Below are 20522 nucleotides of genomic sequence, written 5' to 3' on the forward strand. Positions count from 1 at the left end.
CCTTCTGGCAAGATGCACAGTTTGAAACTGTGATAAAGCTTACAGCTCTCTTTTCCACTGGGTACGGACACCAGCCAAAACTCTCCATGTTTTATGTTTTTCTTATCATCAGGTCCTACAAAATATGCATGGAGAGGGGTGGGTTACACGTCAAAATTGAAGGGCTATGCATAACTAAAAAAAGGTTTTCAAAAATATTTGTGAGAAGTGGAGAAAAAGATCTGCCAGTGACGGAAAAAACATCCAAAACCACTGCTGGAAGAGATGCACACACAGAAATGATGTGACTAAGACGGCACCTCTCATTTCATATCAGTCAAGATGCCGCACCGCTATACTTCCTCTGTGGCAACAAAAAGACCAGAGTAGTTGCAGGAAAGCGACACATCAGCTAGCCAAAGCAGTTCTGCCAAAGCTGTCCTGCATTGGGTGCTTCTGCTGGGATATGACCAGAAGAAGATGGTGTGAAATGAAACAACCACTCACCACATCCAAATGACCAGATGAGACTTGCCGTGTGCAAGGCAAAGGACGGGGGCTTCTACACTGTATGTTTATGGTTGCAGGTTCTTGCATTACTGGGTGCCTGTAGCTACTTCTGTGATTTTAACACGTAGTTTTGAAGTCCAGCCTAAGAGTTACTTATGGCTGAGACAAAACTTGTTATTTTTGAGGAGGACAATAGGTTAGAAAGCTGTTACAGCATGAAAGTCACAACAGCAGTACATAGAGGAAGTGCTTTAAACTGATAAAGTGGGGACCCCAAAACAGCAGTCTGCGTGTTGCTGCAGTTCAGGAAGTGTTCAGGCAGTACATGACAAGATCAGGCACGGCACCACGTTATCATGGGAAATGTAAAACTTAAGATGCAAAAGGAACAGAACAAAGATTTTTTAATCCCATCTCCTCAGCACAAGGACTATTTAAGCAAATGCAACCCAATTTAAGTTTAAAGAAGCACAGAAGGTTCTTGCAGCTGCTCCACCATTCCCTAACTTCTGGAGATAACAGATGCTAGGAGCTGCCCTAATGCTGTCACATACCAGGAAGTAAGCGCCTCCTGCAGGAGTGCTGTCACCTGCTCCAGCTCTAAAATAAGTTGGCTAAGAACTGTTCCCAAACTGGTGGCCTTCCCACCCCCCAAACGCACTGCCCACAGCGACCAATGCAATGGAGAGCATAAAGAAACTGCTGATACGCTCAGTTGCCTCAATTATCAAAGAAAACCTTGCACGGAGTTAAGCATAATTCCCACCACACACTTCAAACACCATTACGCTATTATTAGAACAAAAAAGCATGAGAATTACAAAGATTTTGATAGCAATGCTAACTAACATGTTAACCGAATAAAAGCAGAAGGAAATCAGGACTCGAGAACACTAGAAGAACAGTATTTTTATACGTGGCTTTTACAACCTGTGCTGTGCCTGAGAACCTTATTCTGGAAAAAAAAACATTGACTATAATAATCTTTCATAAATCTTTAACTGAATTAAAAACATCAAGTTGAAGAATATCTGCCTAATATCACTGAGAAAAGACAAGTAGCTGAAAGAATACAATTCAGGTGCAAATGTCAGACTCCGACAACGAGAACTAGTTTTTCCTACATTAATGAAACTTTCCAAAGGAACTACAGCACAAAGGGGGATGGGCAGAGCTGGAAGAAGACATCAGCCACCAGCCCAGACAAAAGGACTTCAGATGAGTCCAGATCCATGCTCACATAGTACTGATGTGTAACGCACACAGACAGGCTGACTTTTCACTTCCACCTACAAAACAAGAGTGCATAAGGACTGATACAGTGAGTTATACTGCATGAAGGGTAGAACACAGTAAGATTTTGCCTGCACTTTCAGAACCAGCTTACAAAGACGACACATTCCAGCTGCTGAGCAAAAGCTGTTCAGCAAAGCTAGGCTGCCACGCATGCCCAAATGTCTGGAGTTTTCTTTTTTCCATCTCCATAGCTCAGAAGACGGATTGAAATGGATGCCTCTTTCAACAGAGGACAAAGATACTTCACAGCACTGCAATCAAAGTACATACAGCTCTTCATTCAACTTATCTCCTTCAAACACTTTTATACTAGTTTGCTAGCTTTTTGCCAAGGCTCTTATTTTTATATTAACTGTCATTTTAGGAACATCAGTTATTTCTACACTCACAGAACTAAACACAAAGTGACAGGCTGGTGTGCATCACAGCCACTGCTTGAGCCTGGCAGAACTCTGTAACTGCTCTGCTGTGTGCTTCTGCTATTAATTAGAAGCATGTCTGACACCTCAAACAGACCAGTTCTCTGCAGCACTTCCTTAATGAAGGCATACAGCACTGGCCAGCACTGACAGATCCATTCAGACAGATGTCCAGCCCACCACCCCTCTCACAAAGAACAGATTTCTTAATGGTACTTACTGGGTGACATCTGTTTGAATGGCAGATGCCCACATCTCTTCAACTGCACGCAGCTTTGGTGAAAAATCCTTGTTCTACATGAATTAAATTTCTTAAAGATAAACAAAAGCTTTTTTTTTTTTTTTTTAAAGTATTTCACCTACAACTTCATGCTTTCTTGTAGACAACCAAAGACAAATTGCAGGAAATTATATTCTTTGTTAATTTTGCATAGTTTTGTATGCACATATCTGATTAGACAAACTTCTCGAGGTGCTTCAAAATTCCGGTTGGTACACAAAATACTCCATTAAAAATTAACATCTGTATGTTAAATAACTGGTGTTTGTGGCATCCACATTCCATTTTTAACTGTAATGGAAAAGATAAAGAGAGGTGTGTATTTTGACTTCTTTTCATTAGCATCTGAATGGGATGAAGTTTGCTTTAGATGGTAAAACCTCATTTTTTTCTGGTATTTTACATAATGGTCAGTGCACAATGTGGTAGATGGTTTTCTAACGGGTTATTAAATACAAACTGAGTGCTTCTTTTATCTCTCTATGGTGGACTTCAGAGATACACAAATGCATGTGACGCGGTGGAGGTGCTCAAGTTTGGTCTGCGCTGCCTGAAAGAAACCCAGCAGGAATTTTGTCCAGGGATTGACTCTTTTGGCACCCACATTGTGCTGAACAGTGGGCTGCTGGCTTGGCTGCTGGGGATGGCAGATGGTGTCGTTTGTTGTGCACCTCCACCTTACAGGGAAGGCTGCCAGAGGAGGGGAGGGCAGCACTGGGCAACGGCACCTGTCGCTTCTGCTTCCAAGTCTGGCTCCAGCAGCACAAGAGGATGCATAGAAACCACCAAAGCAGTCCAGAGACTCAATACATTAGCAAGAGTAAGAAGGGAACAAAAAAGCAACACAGAAGCACAGCATATGGCTTGGAAAAGACCGTGCACTACTTTTGGTAAGCAAATGAAATATTTTTCTTCTGTTACAATGGAAGCCTTTGAGCTAAAAAGTGTAACAGCAAAAAAAATATATCAACTAGGAACTAAATTAAAACTACTTGAAATAGTTTGACTGTACCAACATCAGAACATCTAGACACTGGGGGTAAAATAATTATTACTCAAAATATGGGAAAATACTGGAAATCCAACATTTCTGCAAATGTTGTGCTAAGATACAACACAAAAACCATGACTGCAAATTGCTGAACCTTCAAGATAACACAGACAAATACTGTTGGTGCCTTCAGGGTCATTCTTAGTTTTAGAATATGAGATGAACTAACAATACTCCTTGCTTCTGACGTCACCAGTTAATGGATAATTATTGCCTAAAAAACACTACTCATTACATGAGAAAATAGGTTTCGTGATATTATAGGAAGTTATTCAAAAGATTAAGCTTTCAAGTTAACAAACATTATCAGTAACACTCCTAGCTTTTCTTTTCCATACAACTTTTGTGTGCGAACTGCTGTCACTGCTGCAGTTCTGCTGGTATACCGGAAATTACAACCTGCACAAAGCATCCTTGGCTGGGGCTCCTTTGGCCACGTGGCTGAACAAGGAGCACGCTGAGCTCCTCTCTACTGCCTTAAGACCTACTATCACATCACAACAGCAGGTAGGAGGAAATGGTGCATCATACACAGCGCTTCTGCAAAAAGGAGCCCCAAAAAAGCAGTGCTTGCTGCTCTGCCCTTGGAAGCACAACTGCTAGACCCCTTGCAGAGCCCAAAGCTAAGGATGCATAGGTCTAACACAGCAGCTTGCTTCAGACTTGAAGGCACCAAGACAACCCTAATTGGACCAGGGTATGTATACTTTCATAACTTTAGATTTTTTTTCTAAAACTTTCTTAGACAAACAATAATCCTTATTTCTGTACTTAAAGCAGTCTCTGTCCTCTACCTTCCAGCTCTTTGGAATACCAAATCCTTTGTAATAAATTCCATTTCAATTCAGTTTTTACTTAGAGGAATACCAATCCAGAATAATAGGTCTGACAAGAGTTTACCCAGCTCTGTCAATTATCAGGCCTCCTGTTGGAATCTCACCCTTTCACAACAAGCTGAGGACAACTATCAGTGTTGTCATTGTCACCCTGTAGCAGCTACAGGAGTTGTTTCAGAAGCCTTTGCCCTGAGCTTCCCTACCACCTATAGCTTGTTTTGAATAGTTTCTAGAAACAAAGCACAAAAAACCCATCAGTTTGTGTAATCGGCCCAATGAGAGGGCACAAAATCTTTTTCCTACTGTAGGGAACCTACTTTAGCTAGATTATCCCCCCCAACCCTTGCAATTCTGTGACAGTCTGTAGCCACCTAAACCCCTTTCCCCAGAAGCAGTGCATCTTGTATCCAGCTCAATGGAATCTCCCAGCATTACATTCACATTGCTGCCAGAAGCCTCAAAGTTCACCAAGCGCAGCTCAGCTTGCTGCTGTGTGAAGCCCAGCTCAGTCACAAATGTAATGCACCACTGTATTTCTGCAAGCCTTTAAGCTACAAAACCAAGGCAGTCGGTACTTCTGTAATCTTTGCAGCTGTGGTGATGTACACGATATCTAGACTTCATGAAAGAAGGGAAAAATGTTTAACAAATTAATATTTAATTAGTACCAGGAAAGGGTTTGTGCTTTGCAAGCATCACTGTCAATTCTAATGTGAGCAAAGTCATTCCTACAAAAAGAAACTGCTGTGGAAAAACTCCCCATTTTGCAAAGCCAAAGCCCCCACTCACTCCAGAAGTCACAGCCTGGCTGGGGTGGGAAGGGTCCTCAAGTTTCCCCCTGCCCCAGCAAGGCCCCGAGAGCTGTGCCCAGCCCCACATCCAGGGGCCTGGGGAAGTACTGCTGATTAGGTGTAAGAGCAATCCATACAAGATTTAGAATATATGTCTTACTGTGGCCCAATACATTATTTATGTCCAGTATTAAGGCAACACTGCACAGCTCAGAGGCACACACTGCTGCAACCTAAAAGTTACTTCCTTCAAGGCCTTCATTTGAACAGGGGAAACTCACTGAATTCCTAAAGAGCCTATCTGCACTGTTACACCACTTTCTATGCTAGTAAATAAATCTGTCAGCAGAGGTACTGAGGCGCTACAACACTACCTTTTTCACAGCACTGGTGACATCTGACCCTTTATCTCTGTTATGTGCTCAGCAGTGCGTTTGTTTTATTATCCCTGTAGATGCTGCTGTGTACGTTCCAAGCACACCTTAAATGCAGTCACATTTCCAAACACGTAACAGCACTGTGTTTGTTCTTCCTTATTTCCTTTATTTACTGATTTAAAAACAGATTTATACTTCTAAAAAAAAAAAAAAAAAAGCCATATGATATCTTAGAGCCTAAAATTAAGTTAGCAACTAAGATTAAAATTACAAGGCAATAAAAGATATTAAGTACAAAATATATTTTGAAGAAGTTCAGTCAATGAAATCGGAACATTCTCTGCCCAAGAAGCAAAAAACAAGAACAAAACAAAACAAAAACACCCTACTGTTCTAATGCGAATTATCTAAGCAAGATATTTGCTCCAGGTTTAGTTATCCAGAAGAGCCTTGTAGGTATTAAAGATAACAGTGGCAACCATTACTGCTTTGGAAGCCTGTTCTTGCGTGTCTTTTCAGTACATCTGAACAACAACATTCAGTTTCCCATATAACTCCTGCTTGTTTGTTGTTAAATGCCTGACAGGCACTGTGGTCCTGTTTCCCAGAAATAGGCTTCAGTGCTTTTCAGCAAGCTAAGCTAAACTGCTTTAATCTCTAAAAGGACCAATGTGGAAGTGACCCTTTTAAAAAATTATTTGAAGGAATGAGAGCATTTGGTGAATACCAATTTGAATTGGAAAAAAATCCTGTTGACCACTGCACACTGGTATTACTTTGTGCAGTCAATCAATAAGTATTAGCTCTAAAAGGGCCACTATAGAAAGAAGCTGCATCATGTTTAAAGATGACAAGGTAAGCTTCAAAATGTTTGAATTAAATTTTTTATGTATTCTACAAACACTAAACTGACTGCATTCAATCGTAGATTGAAATTTTGTATTTACTCAGAACACAGCTTTTAGAGTTCAATTGCTTTTATCAAAAATAGCAGGGAGCAGGAAAACACTCATCATTCAGAACTGCCTCCAATAAAGTGGCCCATTTTCTATCTTTCCCCTGAAAAATACAAAGGGCATCAAAGGGGAATGAGGAAATGATACAATTCATGCCTGTTGGTAACACTGCTGTTACTGAGGCATCCAGAAGAGGAACCAGTTGGCCTCCAACAGATGTGGGACCAAGGAGATGCTACTTTTCCCAAAGAAACACAACGTAATGGATGTGTTGTGAAAAGCATTTCAGAGTACTCTAAGCCCTTTCACTAATTTCTGTTCTTTATTTCCATTTTTTCAGCCTCTATCCACTGCTGTTTTTGACAATTCCCACATATTCCCCCAGACCCTACAGGCATCTCCAGCACTCTTCCTCCCTCATAGCTCTTCCAAGTCTTTTCCAAGCAGCCTGCGTTAATACTCTGTGCTCCAAACAGTCTACTCCTCAACCAGCAGGAATCTTCTCTCAGTCACCTTCAACCAGAGACTTGACCCAAAACTCCATCTGGCATACTAACAGTCTTCTGGTCAATAGGAATAAATAGTTTTCTTTCCGACTTTCACAAAAATCTATAAAAAGCTCAGACAACATAGTCTGAGCTGACAAAACAGCATAGCTCTTGTGTTCTATAATCTGTGGTATGCTATGCTAAAAGACATACTGTAGTCATTTAAATTCCGAGGGTACTGATACTGAGCATACAAGTATTTTCTCCACGATGCTGTACTGACAAGCATGAACAAAAGAATCAAAAGATAACTGTTGTAATTAAATGTTTGTTTTTGTATGGTCTGTCATTTCTGAACATGCCTTGAGGGGTCAGAACTCTCAACCATCCACCAGTCTACAGAAACACACAGCAACGGCAAAAAGCTGTATTAGTCTTTTAGAACCAAAACTCCAGTACTTGAACTCCATGTATGACAAACTAACAGCATTTACTTACTGAAAATAACACAGTTCAGTGAAGTGGATTATGAAGCAGCACCCCTGCATCAGGCTTTTCACCACAGTTTAAGAGGTAAATCGTTTAAGAAGTAACTGTAAAGAATCAAACCTAAGAGCTAAATATGCCAGCTGCAGGCAGACTAGAAAGCTCAAAACACACTGAAAAATGTTTGTTTCAGAAGCAACGCAGTAATATGACAATAGTTGGAGTTAAGTATATGTTTCATTTTCATACGAGAAGTATGGAAAGTCAGACAGAAAGTGTTCCATCTCTTTTGCACTGTAGTCAGTAAGTAAAAAAAAAAAAGAGAGAGAAATACATTTTGTTAGGCTCACCAGCTGTGATGTCGTCATCCACTAGATCATGCTCTTCCTCCTGAACTTTTGCCTCTGTTCCCAATGAATCTGGGCTTGCAGTAGCAGTTTGAATGGCTTCTGTGGTTACTCCAGCTGAAAAAATAACAGCCAAACACCAATAGAAGTCAGTGGTTTTCTTAGATAACAACCCTACACTAAAGAAAAATAAAATTATCTTCTGTTGCAATGTAGCACTACGAAGTGCAGATAAAGCAAAGATAAACTATTTTCTGACTTCCTGTAATACAAACCTTTCCTTTATAAACGTTCTCCACAGTGCAGATATCTCATATACTTCCTTTTTACCTTCTATAGTATGTTTAAAACAATCAGAAGCAGAGACACAACATCCTATTTAACCATAAAACTGAGTTCAGCAGAACTTCTCTCACATCTCCTATTAATCCTGCATCTCTTCCACCAAAAAAGAGCTCTTTCCATGCCACTTTCAGAGTGCATTCCCTCATCTGAGCCATTCTACATAATTTGGTTGTGACGTATGAGTTAATTGCTCTTGCAAATTGTATTATGAACACTAAATCATGCCGTGCAACACCACAGGAGGTTATCATTCACTGGTGTACGCTGTGCCCAGCTTTCACTTTTATGAGACCCTGCCCAGACCTTACTGCAATTCCATCAAGGCACTATCAAAAGAAGCGTTTTGCTAAGAGTGAAAAAGCACAGCCTCACAAATAGTGTTCCCAAAGAGCTTTAGGAAAGCTGAAGGAGCAGCTGAAGAGAGTCCAGATAAGATTTCTTTCCCCCTGATGTATCCTTTATGTCAGCTATCAAAAATCTTATTATATGAAGAGATTGCTGCTTTCCTGATCGTGGCATTAGATCTGCCATCTATAGAGGCATTAAGATCCCATTAAAAAAGGACTACGGCCCTTTGTGAGCACCAGCCAAGCTTCAAAAAGAAATAAATCTGGAATGCCTTTCCCTTTGCTACCCCAGGCTGTCAACTAGCACAGGGTGACCAAGACCTGCCTATTCCCTTGCTGCTCCTCTGCCATTATGAAAAATAAAATAACAAACACACTCATTTCTTCAGTTCGGAGTAGTTTTGATGTGATAAATGACTCATCTTCCCCAAATGTAAAAATATGGTTTATAAGTGAAAAGACAATGGTTCTTAATAACCTACACAGAGAGAAGCTCTCTCAGGGATTTGATCATGGCTGTCTCCCAGTGTGGCCTGTTTCAGCTCCCATAAGGACCCAGTGGTTCCAGCACTGCATTGTCAAAATGCTTTTTGGATGGGCCAAAGCACAACACCGTGAATTTGTTTAGAATCATCGAATCATTAAAAACTTGGAAAAGTTCTCAAAGATCATCAAGCTCAACTGTCTGCCCATCCCCACCATGCCCACTAAACCACGTCCCTTAGTTCCCACATCACCTCTTCCACTGCATTTTATCCTCAGGTTGATGAAAAGCAGCTGAGCTTTCATATTAGATGTGCTACAGCTAAAGAGCTTAGCAAGACCAGTGACAATAGAATGAAAAGATTGAAATGTTTTTGCATGAGTTGGTTCTAAGAACAGGATATGAAATATTAAAAGTCCCCTACAGTTTTACAGAATTAAAATTAAAATCTAGGTACAAATCATTTAATCTGAATGATTCTCAAAAAAAAAAAAAAAAGTGGGGGAGGAAGATAACAATCACACAAATAAGTCAGGCAATAGTTACACATTGTCACTTCCTCTAAGTGAAAATCCAGCAAGAAGGGACACATGTTCCTATACACAATTACCTTCTACATAATTCACCAAAATGTCTCAGAAACATGATTTGGAAATGAAAAGGTCAGAAAGAAAGCATATGTATGAAACATAAGCCAGCTGACACATTAGAAAACATTGGAAAATTAACAGTGGGATGGAGCAAATCCTCAGCAGTTTGTGGATGACACCAAGCTATGTGGTGCATTTGGCAGGCCCAAGGGACAGGATGCCATCCAGAAGGACCTGGACAGGCTGAGCAGCGCGCCCATGAGAACTGCATGAGGTTCTATAAAGCCAAATGCAAGGAGTGCACCTGGGTCGTGGCAACCTGCACCATCCGTATAAGCTGGGAGATGTAAGGGTGGAGCACAGCCCTGCCAAAAAGGACGTGAGGTGCTGCTGGATGGCAGCTGCACGTGAGCCAGCAGTGTCCCCTCGCAGTCCTGAAAGCCAAAATGTATCCTGGGCTGCATCCAAAGCAGCGTGGCCAGCAGGGAGAGGGGGGGATCTGCCCCTCTGCTCTGAGCTGTGAGACCTCACCTGGAGTGCTGTGTCCAGATGGGGAGAGCTCAGTGCAGGAGAGACGTGGACCTGACAGAGCACATCCAGAGGAGGGCCACAAAAATGGTCCCAGGGATGGAGCATCTTTCATATGAGGACAGGCTGAGAGCTGGGGCTGTGCAGCATGGAGAAGTGAAGGCTCCAGGGAGATAGGAGACCTGAGAGCAGCCATTCAAAATCAAAAGGGAGGCTTTTTTAAGAAATAAGGAGACAGATTCTTTAGCTGTGACAAGACAAGTGGGAATAGTTTCAAACTAAAGGCAGGGAGATTTAAATTGGAAGGAGGAAGTTACCTACAATAAAGGCAGTGAGGCCCTGTCACAGGCTGCACAGAGAGGTGGTGGTGCCCCATCCCTGCAGACAGCCGAGGTCAGGCAGGATGGGCTCTGAGCACTGCTGGAGCTGTGGGTGTCCCTGTGCACTGCAGGGAGTGGGACCTGATGACTTCAAAGGGTTCCTTCCAACTCAAACGATTCTATGACTCTATGATTACAATTCATCATTTACTGTAGCGTCATGAACTGATTTTTCTATTCCTACACCAAAATAGTGTCATGCAAATCTGTTTCATTTACTCCTTTGCGCTCGGCAAAGTAAGAATTTGCAGGAGCAGAGTGACCAACCATGTGGATATACAGCAGTCTTTGAGGTCTAATCGCAGTGTCCTTATAAGTGAAAACTTCCATTTAAATCAACTGATGTTCAATTATATTTTACTCAATTAGTCTTGTTTTAAGTAAAACTTCCTTACACAGATATGTATTTATCAGAAATATATTAATAAGAATGACAACATCATATTTGTTATAGATTTATCATGCTTATTTTTGTTTCAGAATGGGTTATGATCAAAGCAAAGAAATTTAGAAACATATTCTTAAATTGTTCTCCCTTGAATTTCACGTTGCCACATTATTTAAGATTTCCTCTTTAGAAGAAATAATAATTTGATGAAGACGTTAGGTTTTAGCAATATGGGAAGCACCAGCAGCATCCAGACCTAATTTTTAGGCAGCATTCACTGGCAGCAGATTCCTGCCTGGAATTAATTCAGTACACAGCACCCGATCGATCTGGCAGCTCCCAGTGCACACTGCCTGCCTGCCTGCAGCATGCACACAAAGGGCACGGCCAGATAACCTTTTGCTTTCCATTAAAGACATAGGAACCATTTTTGTATCTGCAGTAACACCACGTATTTCAAAACGCATCAGGCTCTGCACTGCTGGGTGGGCAGACTTCATGCTGGAACATTTGGGGGTTCCACTGCACGGGGCCTATGAAACACCCACCTCAGCATTTTCAGAAGACATCACACTGAACAACGGAGAAATAAATAGGAGCACAACATTCAGCAACAAAATTTGTTAGAAAAGAAAAAGAAAAATCCTTTGCAGAATCTATCTTGCATTGAAGAAGTCTTTGCTCTTCAAAATAAACAGGTAACAGAGGTGACATTTCTCCCTTTCTGAACTGAAAACTGTTCCTCATGGAGAACGCACTACAGACTGTGCAGAAACAATCACACGTTGTGAAAACAAGGAGCAGGTAAAGGCTACGTGACAACCTTAGAACATGAGGCTTCCAAAGCTTTCCTTCATGTGCAAGCCTGAAAAATATCAATGGCTAAGCCAACTCAACACTTTCAAATCATGATGTCACATTCATTTCACCCATTTCGTATTCATAATCCACAGCTTAACAGCTGAATATAAAAGACCACAAATATAACATGTATATTATATATCTATAATGTAATTATATGTAAGACTAAAGGGTTACACGACTAGCTCAATAAACATGCTCTGGATTGAGAATAAATAATGCAGGTTTTTGTTCATCAAAAAGTTTGGCTTGAAATGAGAAATTGATGTGAAACAGGAATTAAGTTTTAAGAAGGAATCCACCTGACTCTGCTCCCTATCCTTTAAAGCCGTAATTCTCTCAGCTGGCTGCTCAGAAACAAGGAGGGGATAATACATATGATACAGATTGGCTGATCTCTCCGGTAAGGGCTATCCACAATTGCACTCCTGCACAATCACTACACAAAGAGATCAGGAAATGAGCACACCTCCAAGCACTGATTACCTTTCTGCTCCTCAGCTGCCCTATTCAATGTGCTCTGGGGCACCAGCCAACACTGCTGAGCTCCTCAAAATTCAAAACAAGGTATGGAAATAAAACCTGCATAAGCTTACATTTTCCATTAAATGGCAACATGATTCAAACACAAAGAATTTGTATCTCCATGGTTCACAGTGCTCTCTCCTGCATCAGATAAAAGATTATTAAAAGACAATCCAGTGCAAATTTGCATTGCTGCTTTCCACGCACGTCAAGGAGTTGAGAGACACGCACATTCAGTAGATCTCAACAAGCACATTCCTGCCTCCAGTTGCTCCTGGATCTGTGCAGATATACAAATGGAGAGAAGATTTCACCTCTCTTTGCTAACACCACACTCCTGATACGTTCAAGAGCCAGTTGAATGCATAAGACTAAAGACGTCAGCAACAAGCTTCTGTTAGTGGTTACATTTGTTTCACTAATAAAGGAACCTGCCACGTCAAAGAAAAGCACTTTTTCCACATCACACATGCAAGAACTCCTATAATGTAGTAAGATGGGCTGGAGGGAAACGTGCTGATCATATTCCATGCCTCCCTATTAAGTGAGGACACGGGAAGACATGGAGGATGAAGGAAAAATAGCAGTACTTCTTGAACTATACCATTTTCCTTCTGCTTGCCTTTCCAGCACTAAGCTGTATTTTTCAGAAACTCACCATGTCCATTTGGGCCATACTAAGTAATTTTTATCCCCTCTATCCCTCCCCAGACCTTTCAAAACAAGGAATCAACTTATACCATGTGTTGTACTGCAACTAAGGGAACATCTGTATACTTTGCCTACAAAAGCAAGCTTTGCAGTTCCTCATTTATTTCATCACTTCAGTCTGATATCACCATTACTGTTCTTCCTTCCTCGGTGTGCCGGCACCTCTGTGCACGCTCACACTGTCAGTACCACTGCTAAGCAGCCTTCCAACTCTGCCATTCAGAACCATAAAACTCAGGCATAATTCCAATGTGTTAGTCATTATCTGTTTTATACGTTTTCTGTATCACTGCTTTCAAAATACTGAGCATTCGCATTCAAGTCATTCATTCACCCACACTCCTCATCTGATTTCTCCCTACTTTTTCCTGTTGTAAATCTTGTTTGCTCCGATAGATAAGTGCATCTTAATCTAGTGTTAAAACAAATGCTATGTTTTGATCTGCTAATAACTAACAAAAATGCCAAAATATTGCTGTATGCATTCACGCTGTCTGTACTGAATTGAACATGTACAGAAAATTGGCTTTTTTTTTTTCCTACCAGCCTGTCTTTGGCAATTGCTGTAAGCACACGTCATGCCTGCCGCCTGAGCACAGGCACAAGAGCAGAACTGAACATTCCGCACACGTGGAACACAACTGCATGTTCTTTTCAGTCTTCTACACAGCAGAGTTTACGTAATGAGACGTACCACAAATAGAGAATGCTGGGATGAGTGTGAGTTTGATTAAGAGGTAATTCCTGATTTGGAAGCAGAGGCCCTACAAAGTGCCTTACATACACTTCAACAGCAAGACTGGTTGCCCATAACCTTGCACGTAACACAGTCATTCTGTTTCACTGCAGAGAAATCAGCACTCAAGAGCTGCAATAGCAGCTACTGTGAGACTGCAGGGCAGCTAAAGCTATACTCCACAAACCGAGTAAAAGCAGTCTCACCAGAAAAGCAATTAAATTATAAATCCAAACATTCAATACAGCACCAATCTCCATCAGTTTGAATGGAGGCTCTTTGGCTCGTAAGTACAACACACTCCCACTCCTCGCTGATGGACTGGCTGCACATCTTGCTGAGCAGCAACACCCTTACAAGGCAAAGGCTGCATGCCTAAAGGCTGCAATTAACAGCAGCTCTGCCTCACAACAAATCCTCAGCACCACCTGAACAGACCGCATCCCGTGAAATTTATGCATTCAATTTAGATTTAATAAGATTATTACACATTTCTCTAAAATCAATTGTGTTTGATAGAGATCCTTCCCTGAATAGAAGCTACATTCTTCAGTGGAAGAATCACAGTTAAGGAAAATGAATGTCTACTACTTTACTTCTAAGGAAATATTCTCATTCACAAAAATACATTTGTATTTTTACTGCTTTCTTACATATGGCAGATGTGTTTGTACGTCATTCTGGAAAGGAAAGCCTATGGACAGACAAATGAATGGCGTACTGCATGATGCTGACTGACCTTGCAATAATATATTCTTGAGAGTTTGCACAATCTCTGCTTTAATAGGAATGAATAATATGAAAATAGCCAGAAACATAATTTTGGAGAAAAATGTAACAGATTGAACAGCGATCCATGGTGGTTTAATTTATGTGAAGAAGAAACATTATATAACATACCACTGTATTATTGCAAGATGTTTGTACACAGTCATGGTCAGAAGCCTGATGTTTTGGTAAATACATATGTTCCGTGGTTCAAAGTACACAGAAGACTTGTGCCCTTGACAACGTTAAATCTTGTTAAAATCCTTCTCCACCCCTGAGCCAAGTGTTCCAAATAAAGACAATCATTCAGAACTATACGTGATCTTCATAGGCTGCAGGAAATGTACTTAAAAGAAGTTCCCTTTATCATTTCACCTACACGCGGAACGTTTTAACTGGCAGTATTTTGTCAAAAGGGATCAGGTGATATTTAAAATTAATTCAGTCAGATTCATCATGAAATCAAAATACTATTTGTTTCTGTTTTAAGGGTTTTTGTTTGGTTGGTTTTTTAATTTGTACTTCAGTAATTCATTTGATTTCTTCAGAAAATGCCTTTACTGAACAAAAAATAAACGAGGTCATGAAGATGCTAAAAAACTACTGTTACAAAAACCAGTGCTTTCTCTTACAAGCACATTAAACAACTGAAATAGAGAATTGCATTTGCAGCAGTATTTTAAATTATCTTCTAGTAAATATGCAAAGAAAGAAGACCTAGCAAATAATAAGGTGATTGTGTTAACACACATGACATCAGGGAAGGGGAAGGAAACATATAGAGAAAAATAGAAAAGGGAAGAGTACATGATTCAAAGGAGCTGGTAACAGCACATCTAATCTGGCATTGCAATAAGCAAAGCCTAGTCAGGAGGATGGTGTGAACAATGGTGTGAAATTACCAAAAAGGGACTGCAGAAGGCTGGAGGAAATGACTTACTGCTACACGCATTTTATAAATTGCAAGAGAGATTCGAAAGGAACAGCTCTTATTCTTTATATATTTCTAGTACAGTTTAGGAAATCTTGGCAGAACATTGAAAGATGCATCTCTCACGCCCACTTTACAAAATGAGCTTAACCTTCTAATGCCCTAAAGTCCATTAACTTACAGTTTTAGACTTCTATGAATGTGATAAGGTAGAAAAATGTTCTGCATTTCAAAGGGAAATACTGTAATCTCATGTTCACCCAATTAACCATCACCATAAATTACTGCCTAATGAATCCTTGATAACTGTAGAGTCATCTTCACCCAGAATCTCCCTGCAGCTTGGTTCTCAACACCCAATGAGGCAAGAGTTGCACCAAATGTCCAACACACAGTGAAGGTCATCTCCTACATGCAGCTACATTAGCTCCTTTCAGAATCCTTCTATGCTTCAGGAATGCCAAAGAATCCCTTCATAACCATTTCTATAATCTTATTGTAGACTCTTCGGTAATTAATTATACCAGCCTTTTCCAAAGTAGGTTTCATCTCTGAAATCTCCAAACTACATCCCTGCCCCTCAATACTAAGGAAAGCCTTTGCAAAAGACACTGCATTCCCAGTGAAATGCACTGAAATGCTCTCTTTACCTACTCAACATTAGGGATCCCAAGCAATTTCATGACTATGAAATTTGAAAATTTCCAGAAATTTTCATGCATAACTCAAATGCCTCTTTCCCTAAGTTGGCAGAACTGCTAATAAATTGGTTTATGGAATTCCTTTTTTCCCCTTTATCTATCAATAGAGTTATTTTCCAATTAGTCACACAGCTACTTACGTGATATGACACTGTCAATGTACTGTGGCAAATAAGGAGCCCAAGCATCAATGGTCTCCTTCCGGCCTGCCTGTTCAATCCTCCTCAGTTCTGCTAGCAGCAGGGCCTGGGCAGCTTCTCTTACCTATAAATCAACCAAAACATCACAGAAACTCAAACATGAAATATTTATCAATATGCTATCAGTATAATTTAGCTAGTACAACAAAAAGCAACACTTAAAAGAAAAAAGAAAAAAAAAAAAACTTGTATAAAAAACTGAATGTAGTTTTTAGAAAACCCACATTCTTCCCTGCTCCTTTCCAACTTAAGTATAGAAACAACATGGCCACAAATAGGACAGCCCCGAACCATGCTGACTCCCAACACAGGACATAACAGAGCCATAGGCACTGTGAGAAAACCTTCCTCAGCAAAGAGGCTATTTCACATCCCCAGAAGTGAACAGAAACTGAGGTTTATAACTGAAAGAAATAAGGTGGCTCACATTCCATCAAGTGAAATGGCTACTGCCAGTCATAGAAAAGTAACACTGATGCACTAAAATATCACCAAAATTTGAATTTTCTGGAAACAATTTGTGAGCAGCCTTCCTTCTAACAAAAGTTGTCCAGAATTCCAAGATACACAGCAAAATAATTTTTCTAAAATCAAAGGTGGATGTTGGAATACCACAGCAAAACAAAAATCTCCGAGGAACAGTTTTCAAATGAAATAATCTCATTTGTGTGCAGTGTGGAAGACTGAGCAACGTATACACACAAAGAAGTTATGCAACTCGATCAAGGTAAGACAGAAAACTGTGGGCAAGCAGGGATCAGCAAAAGGCTCAGGATATCCAGAAACTGGACTCCTACTGCTTACTTGCTTACAAATCCTAATTAGTTTCAAAGCAATTATCCTCTCAGAAAACCATCTCACGGTATATCCTATCTAGCAGAAGAACAGGCACCCAGCTAGCAAAAAGCCTATTCCCCATTAAGTCACAAGACTGCTGAAGTCCTACAGCCTATAATCCAGCTCTGTTCCTCCTTTCCTACTCTGAAAGCTGCACAGTCAACGAAATTTTTGCCACAGTAGCATAGGTGTAGTGTTAAGGCCTAGTAGTCATTTATCACACTGCTGGTGACAAACCACTTACTGACTGCTGTACACAAGCTCCAACAAATTAAGCAACTCAGCAGTCTCTTGAAAAAAAAAAAACAACATAGGTTAGTTTTTGATCCTAAAAAGATTCATAATGGAATATGAGAAATTTTAATCCTGGAATTTCGTTAGAAAGATATATATACAGTACATGTCACAGAAAAGGTAAGAACAAACAAATAAATAAACAAAGACAGAGAGACACAATCATTTTTTCAACATTTTGAAAGAGGTTAACTGGAAAACTGATCTGCTGAATCTAGAATCAGCAGGTACAAGAAAGTACTTCTGTGTCAGAAAGTACTTTGTGTCAGAAAGTACTTTTTATATTAAGGAAAAATGAGCTTAATAAAAGCCATCAACATCAGACAGGTACATAAAGCTGCACTCTGCATAAATAAAAACCAAAGTAACAAAACATTCAAATACTGCAACGCATGAATCACTACTGCCTCTTCTCCCCGTGTCCCAAGGTTCTGCTGCTGGGAATTGGGCTTCCCTGAGGACTCCCTCAGTGATTTGCTCCCGTTGCAGTGGAGCAAGGCTGCCATCCAGTGGCACATCACAGAAAGCCATTTCTCATCTAAAACAATGCTCAAATAAAGATAAGATTGGTATTTGAAAGCATGTTATTTGGGGTTTTTAGAATTGAGCATTGGGGAGAGGGGGGGGGGGAAACAGAAACCACCATCAGAAAATTTCTGCTGAACTGATATACAGGCTGCTCAGAAAAGTGTGACTGCCTCATCCCTGGAGGGCTCAAGGACACGGATGGGGCCCCGTGCAGTCTGAGCTGGACAGGACAACCATGGTGGAGAGGGGCTGGGGGGCTCTGGGGACTCTTTCAACCCAGCCAGTCTGCAATTCTGCGATCCTATGAACTCACCTCCAGGCAGCGGTCCTGCCACCTGCGAGCCAGCATCTCCAGAAGAGGAGGCCTGAACTTGTCCAGACCCAGCAGGTCGGGGAGCATCACACAGTGCATGGCAGCAAGCTGGCTCCACCCTGTTCAGACACAGAAGAACACATCAAAAACACTCTTACTTTTCATTCTCTCTCAAAATGGAAGTGTAACTGCACTGAATCACAGGCTTGAATTTCAAACTAGCAACCCTCAGAGTATGTTCAACACACTAAATACTGAAAAGCTCCTAAGTACAAGCCACAGTCCTAAGTTCAAGATCATCTTCAATGATCTGTTGAAACAATAGTTTCCATTATTTTCACACAACGTCCTAAATGCAAGTTTGATGCCATTCATTTAAAGAAAGCTAATCAAATAAATTAGTAGGAAGACTATAGATGTTTTAAGGAGGTATGCCAGCACACCACTACTCTCACTCTTCCCATCTAAATCCTGCTTCACCCTGGAAGCCTGCAATATTTAGTTAAAAGCTGTAAAGAGGAATCTATCAACCCCAAACAACACAGTCTAAAAAGTCCTGTAATGTACACCAAAAACATGCTCTTACTATTATGATCTACTTCAACTTGAGAAGCATGAGAAATACTTCCAGTGAGCATATAGATCTTCATTTTTAATTTGTCAGCAATGGTGAACACAAAAATCTCAGTATTTTAACTACCAAAGTTATACAAGGAAAATAATAAACAGAACATTTAATACTTGAAATTCTTATGAAAAAACACAAATTTATGGCTTAGCAATAAGGCATCAAAGCAAAAAGGCATCAAAATAAAAGTTTAAAACAAATTCCCTGCAGCGATTCAGGAGTTGTGGGTTAGTTTGGTCTGTGTTAGGTTATTTGTGTGTGTGCCAATCTTTAGGGCAGAAAGTCATTCTTCACAACGGAGATAAACATCTATTGGAAAAAAAAAAAACAAAACTCAAGTAGTCTAATTGAACAGTTTCTGTCTTCATAAGCACTACAAATCAGATTTAAGTGATGTGAAGCTCATTTTGGTTCAGTTCTGAATATAAAGCACCAGAAAAGGTTTAGCCTTCTGGTTTGTGCCACAGGCAGTCCCAGAAGGTCCCCAAGCTCCAGAGGGAGCTGAGCCATTGCACCGAGAAGCAGCAGCCATACCCACGTGGAAGCAGCAGTGGGACACGAACTGTGCGTGGTGTGGCTTCAGTCATTCACATTCTTCCTACTTTAAAAAGGTTCATTATTTTTTCAAAAAGCAACAGCAAGACAAGACGCAGTCTGAAATCCAACCTTTGACGTGGTCACTGAGAACTGAACTTTGACATAAAGTCCTGGACAGACAAACCGCATCTGTTCACCCTCTAACAGCAAACTATGCAAAAATAAACTCATCGCCTCTATTTCTTGAAAAGAAAAATACCTCCAAAGAACAAATTAAAGTCACATCATAACAATGATAAGGAACATTAGTTGAAAGTAAGAGACAATAGATAGAAAAAATGAAGAAAGATACCTTCATTTACTAAGAAACAGGTATGTAAAGGAGGAGCAGTGTCAGAGCCAGAGTGACCAGCTTCAGTGCTAGAAGAAACAGGAGCAACTTGCAGAGGAAAGAAGAAGAAATAAAGAGAAAAAAAATAGGAAAGTGAGGATAGCAGCTTCTGAAAAACAGATTAGTATCACTGAAGAATGAAAAACAAAACCGTGATAATATTAAACTTAAAAAAAAAAAAACAATCTAGGCCTTATAAGAAGCGGAGTGTGTCAGTGAGGAGAAGGCATGCAACTACAGAAAAATAGACTCACTAACATAACTCTGCATGTTTTGAGAAGAAGGTATTTGCAAACAAAAAGATCACAACTACGGGCTTCGAAAGCTGGGGCTCACTTCAGCAGCACTGTTGACTGCATTTCAACGCAGGAGTTTTGCTTCTCTTTTGGGTTTTTTTTCCCCAGACAGATTTAGAATTTGTACTGCTCATTACAAGCAAACAGTAGCAACACAGAAACAATCCCTTTCAAACCAGGGCTGTCCCACCTGTTCATCTAAAATGCCACAGAACATACTGCTGATGATTAGTTTTAATATAGTTCCATTTTAAATTTTTCTTTATTCAAACAAGCTTGACCCTAAACCAGAGCAAAGGGCTGAGAACATCAAGCAGACAGATGTAAGGCATCCAGGGTAACACTACAGGCAAGCTGACAGGACAGCACGTGCTCCAAGCAGCAGCT

The 20522-nt window shown here is 40.5% G+C and overlaps 1 protein-coding gene across 6 annotated transcripts in view; it reads right to left on the reverse strand.

The window, feature by feature from the left end:
- WDR7 (WD repeat domain 7) overlaps positions 1-20522 on the reverse strand; it is a 114023-nt gene that overhangs the window by 61093 nt on the left and 32408 nt on the right. For 5 of the 6 annotated variants that reach the window (XM_085214179.1, XM_085214182.1, XM_085214178.1 and 2 more), the window contains exons 17-20: positions 19801-19887; positions 18284-18402; positions 16252-16375; positions 7820-7933 (exon numbers count right to left, since the gene is read on the reverse strand). In XM_085214179.1, coding sequence (XP_085070305.1) covers positions 7820-7933; positions 16252-16375; positions 18284-18402; positions 19801-19887 — 444 coding nt within the window. The remainder of the gene's footprint in view (positions 1-7819; positions 7934-16251; positions 16376-18283; positions 18403-19800; positions 19888-20522) is intronic. The other variant, XM_085214183.1, reaches the window with a different exon arrangement.

Source organism: Meleagris gallopavo, chromosome Z (assembly GCF_905368555.1).
Source record: "Meleagris gallopavo chromosome Z, MGAL_WU_HG_1.1, whole genome shotgun sequence".
Taxonomy (NCBI): domain Eukaryota; kingdom Metazoa; phylum Chordata; class Aves; order Galliformes; family Phasianidae; genus Meleagris; species Meleagris gallopavo.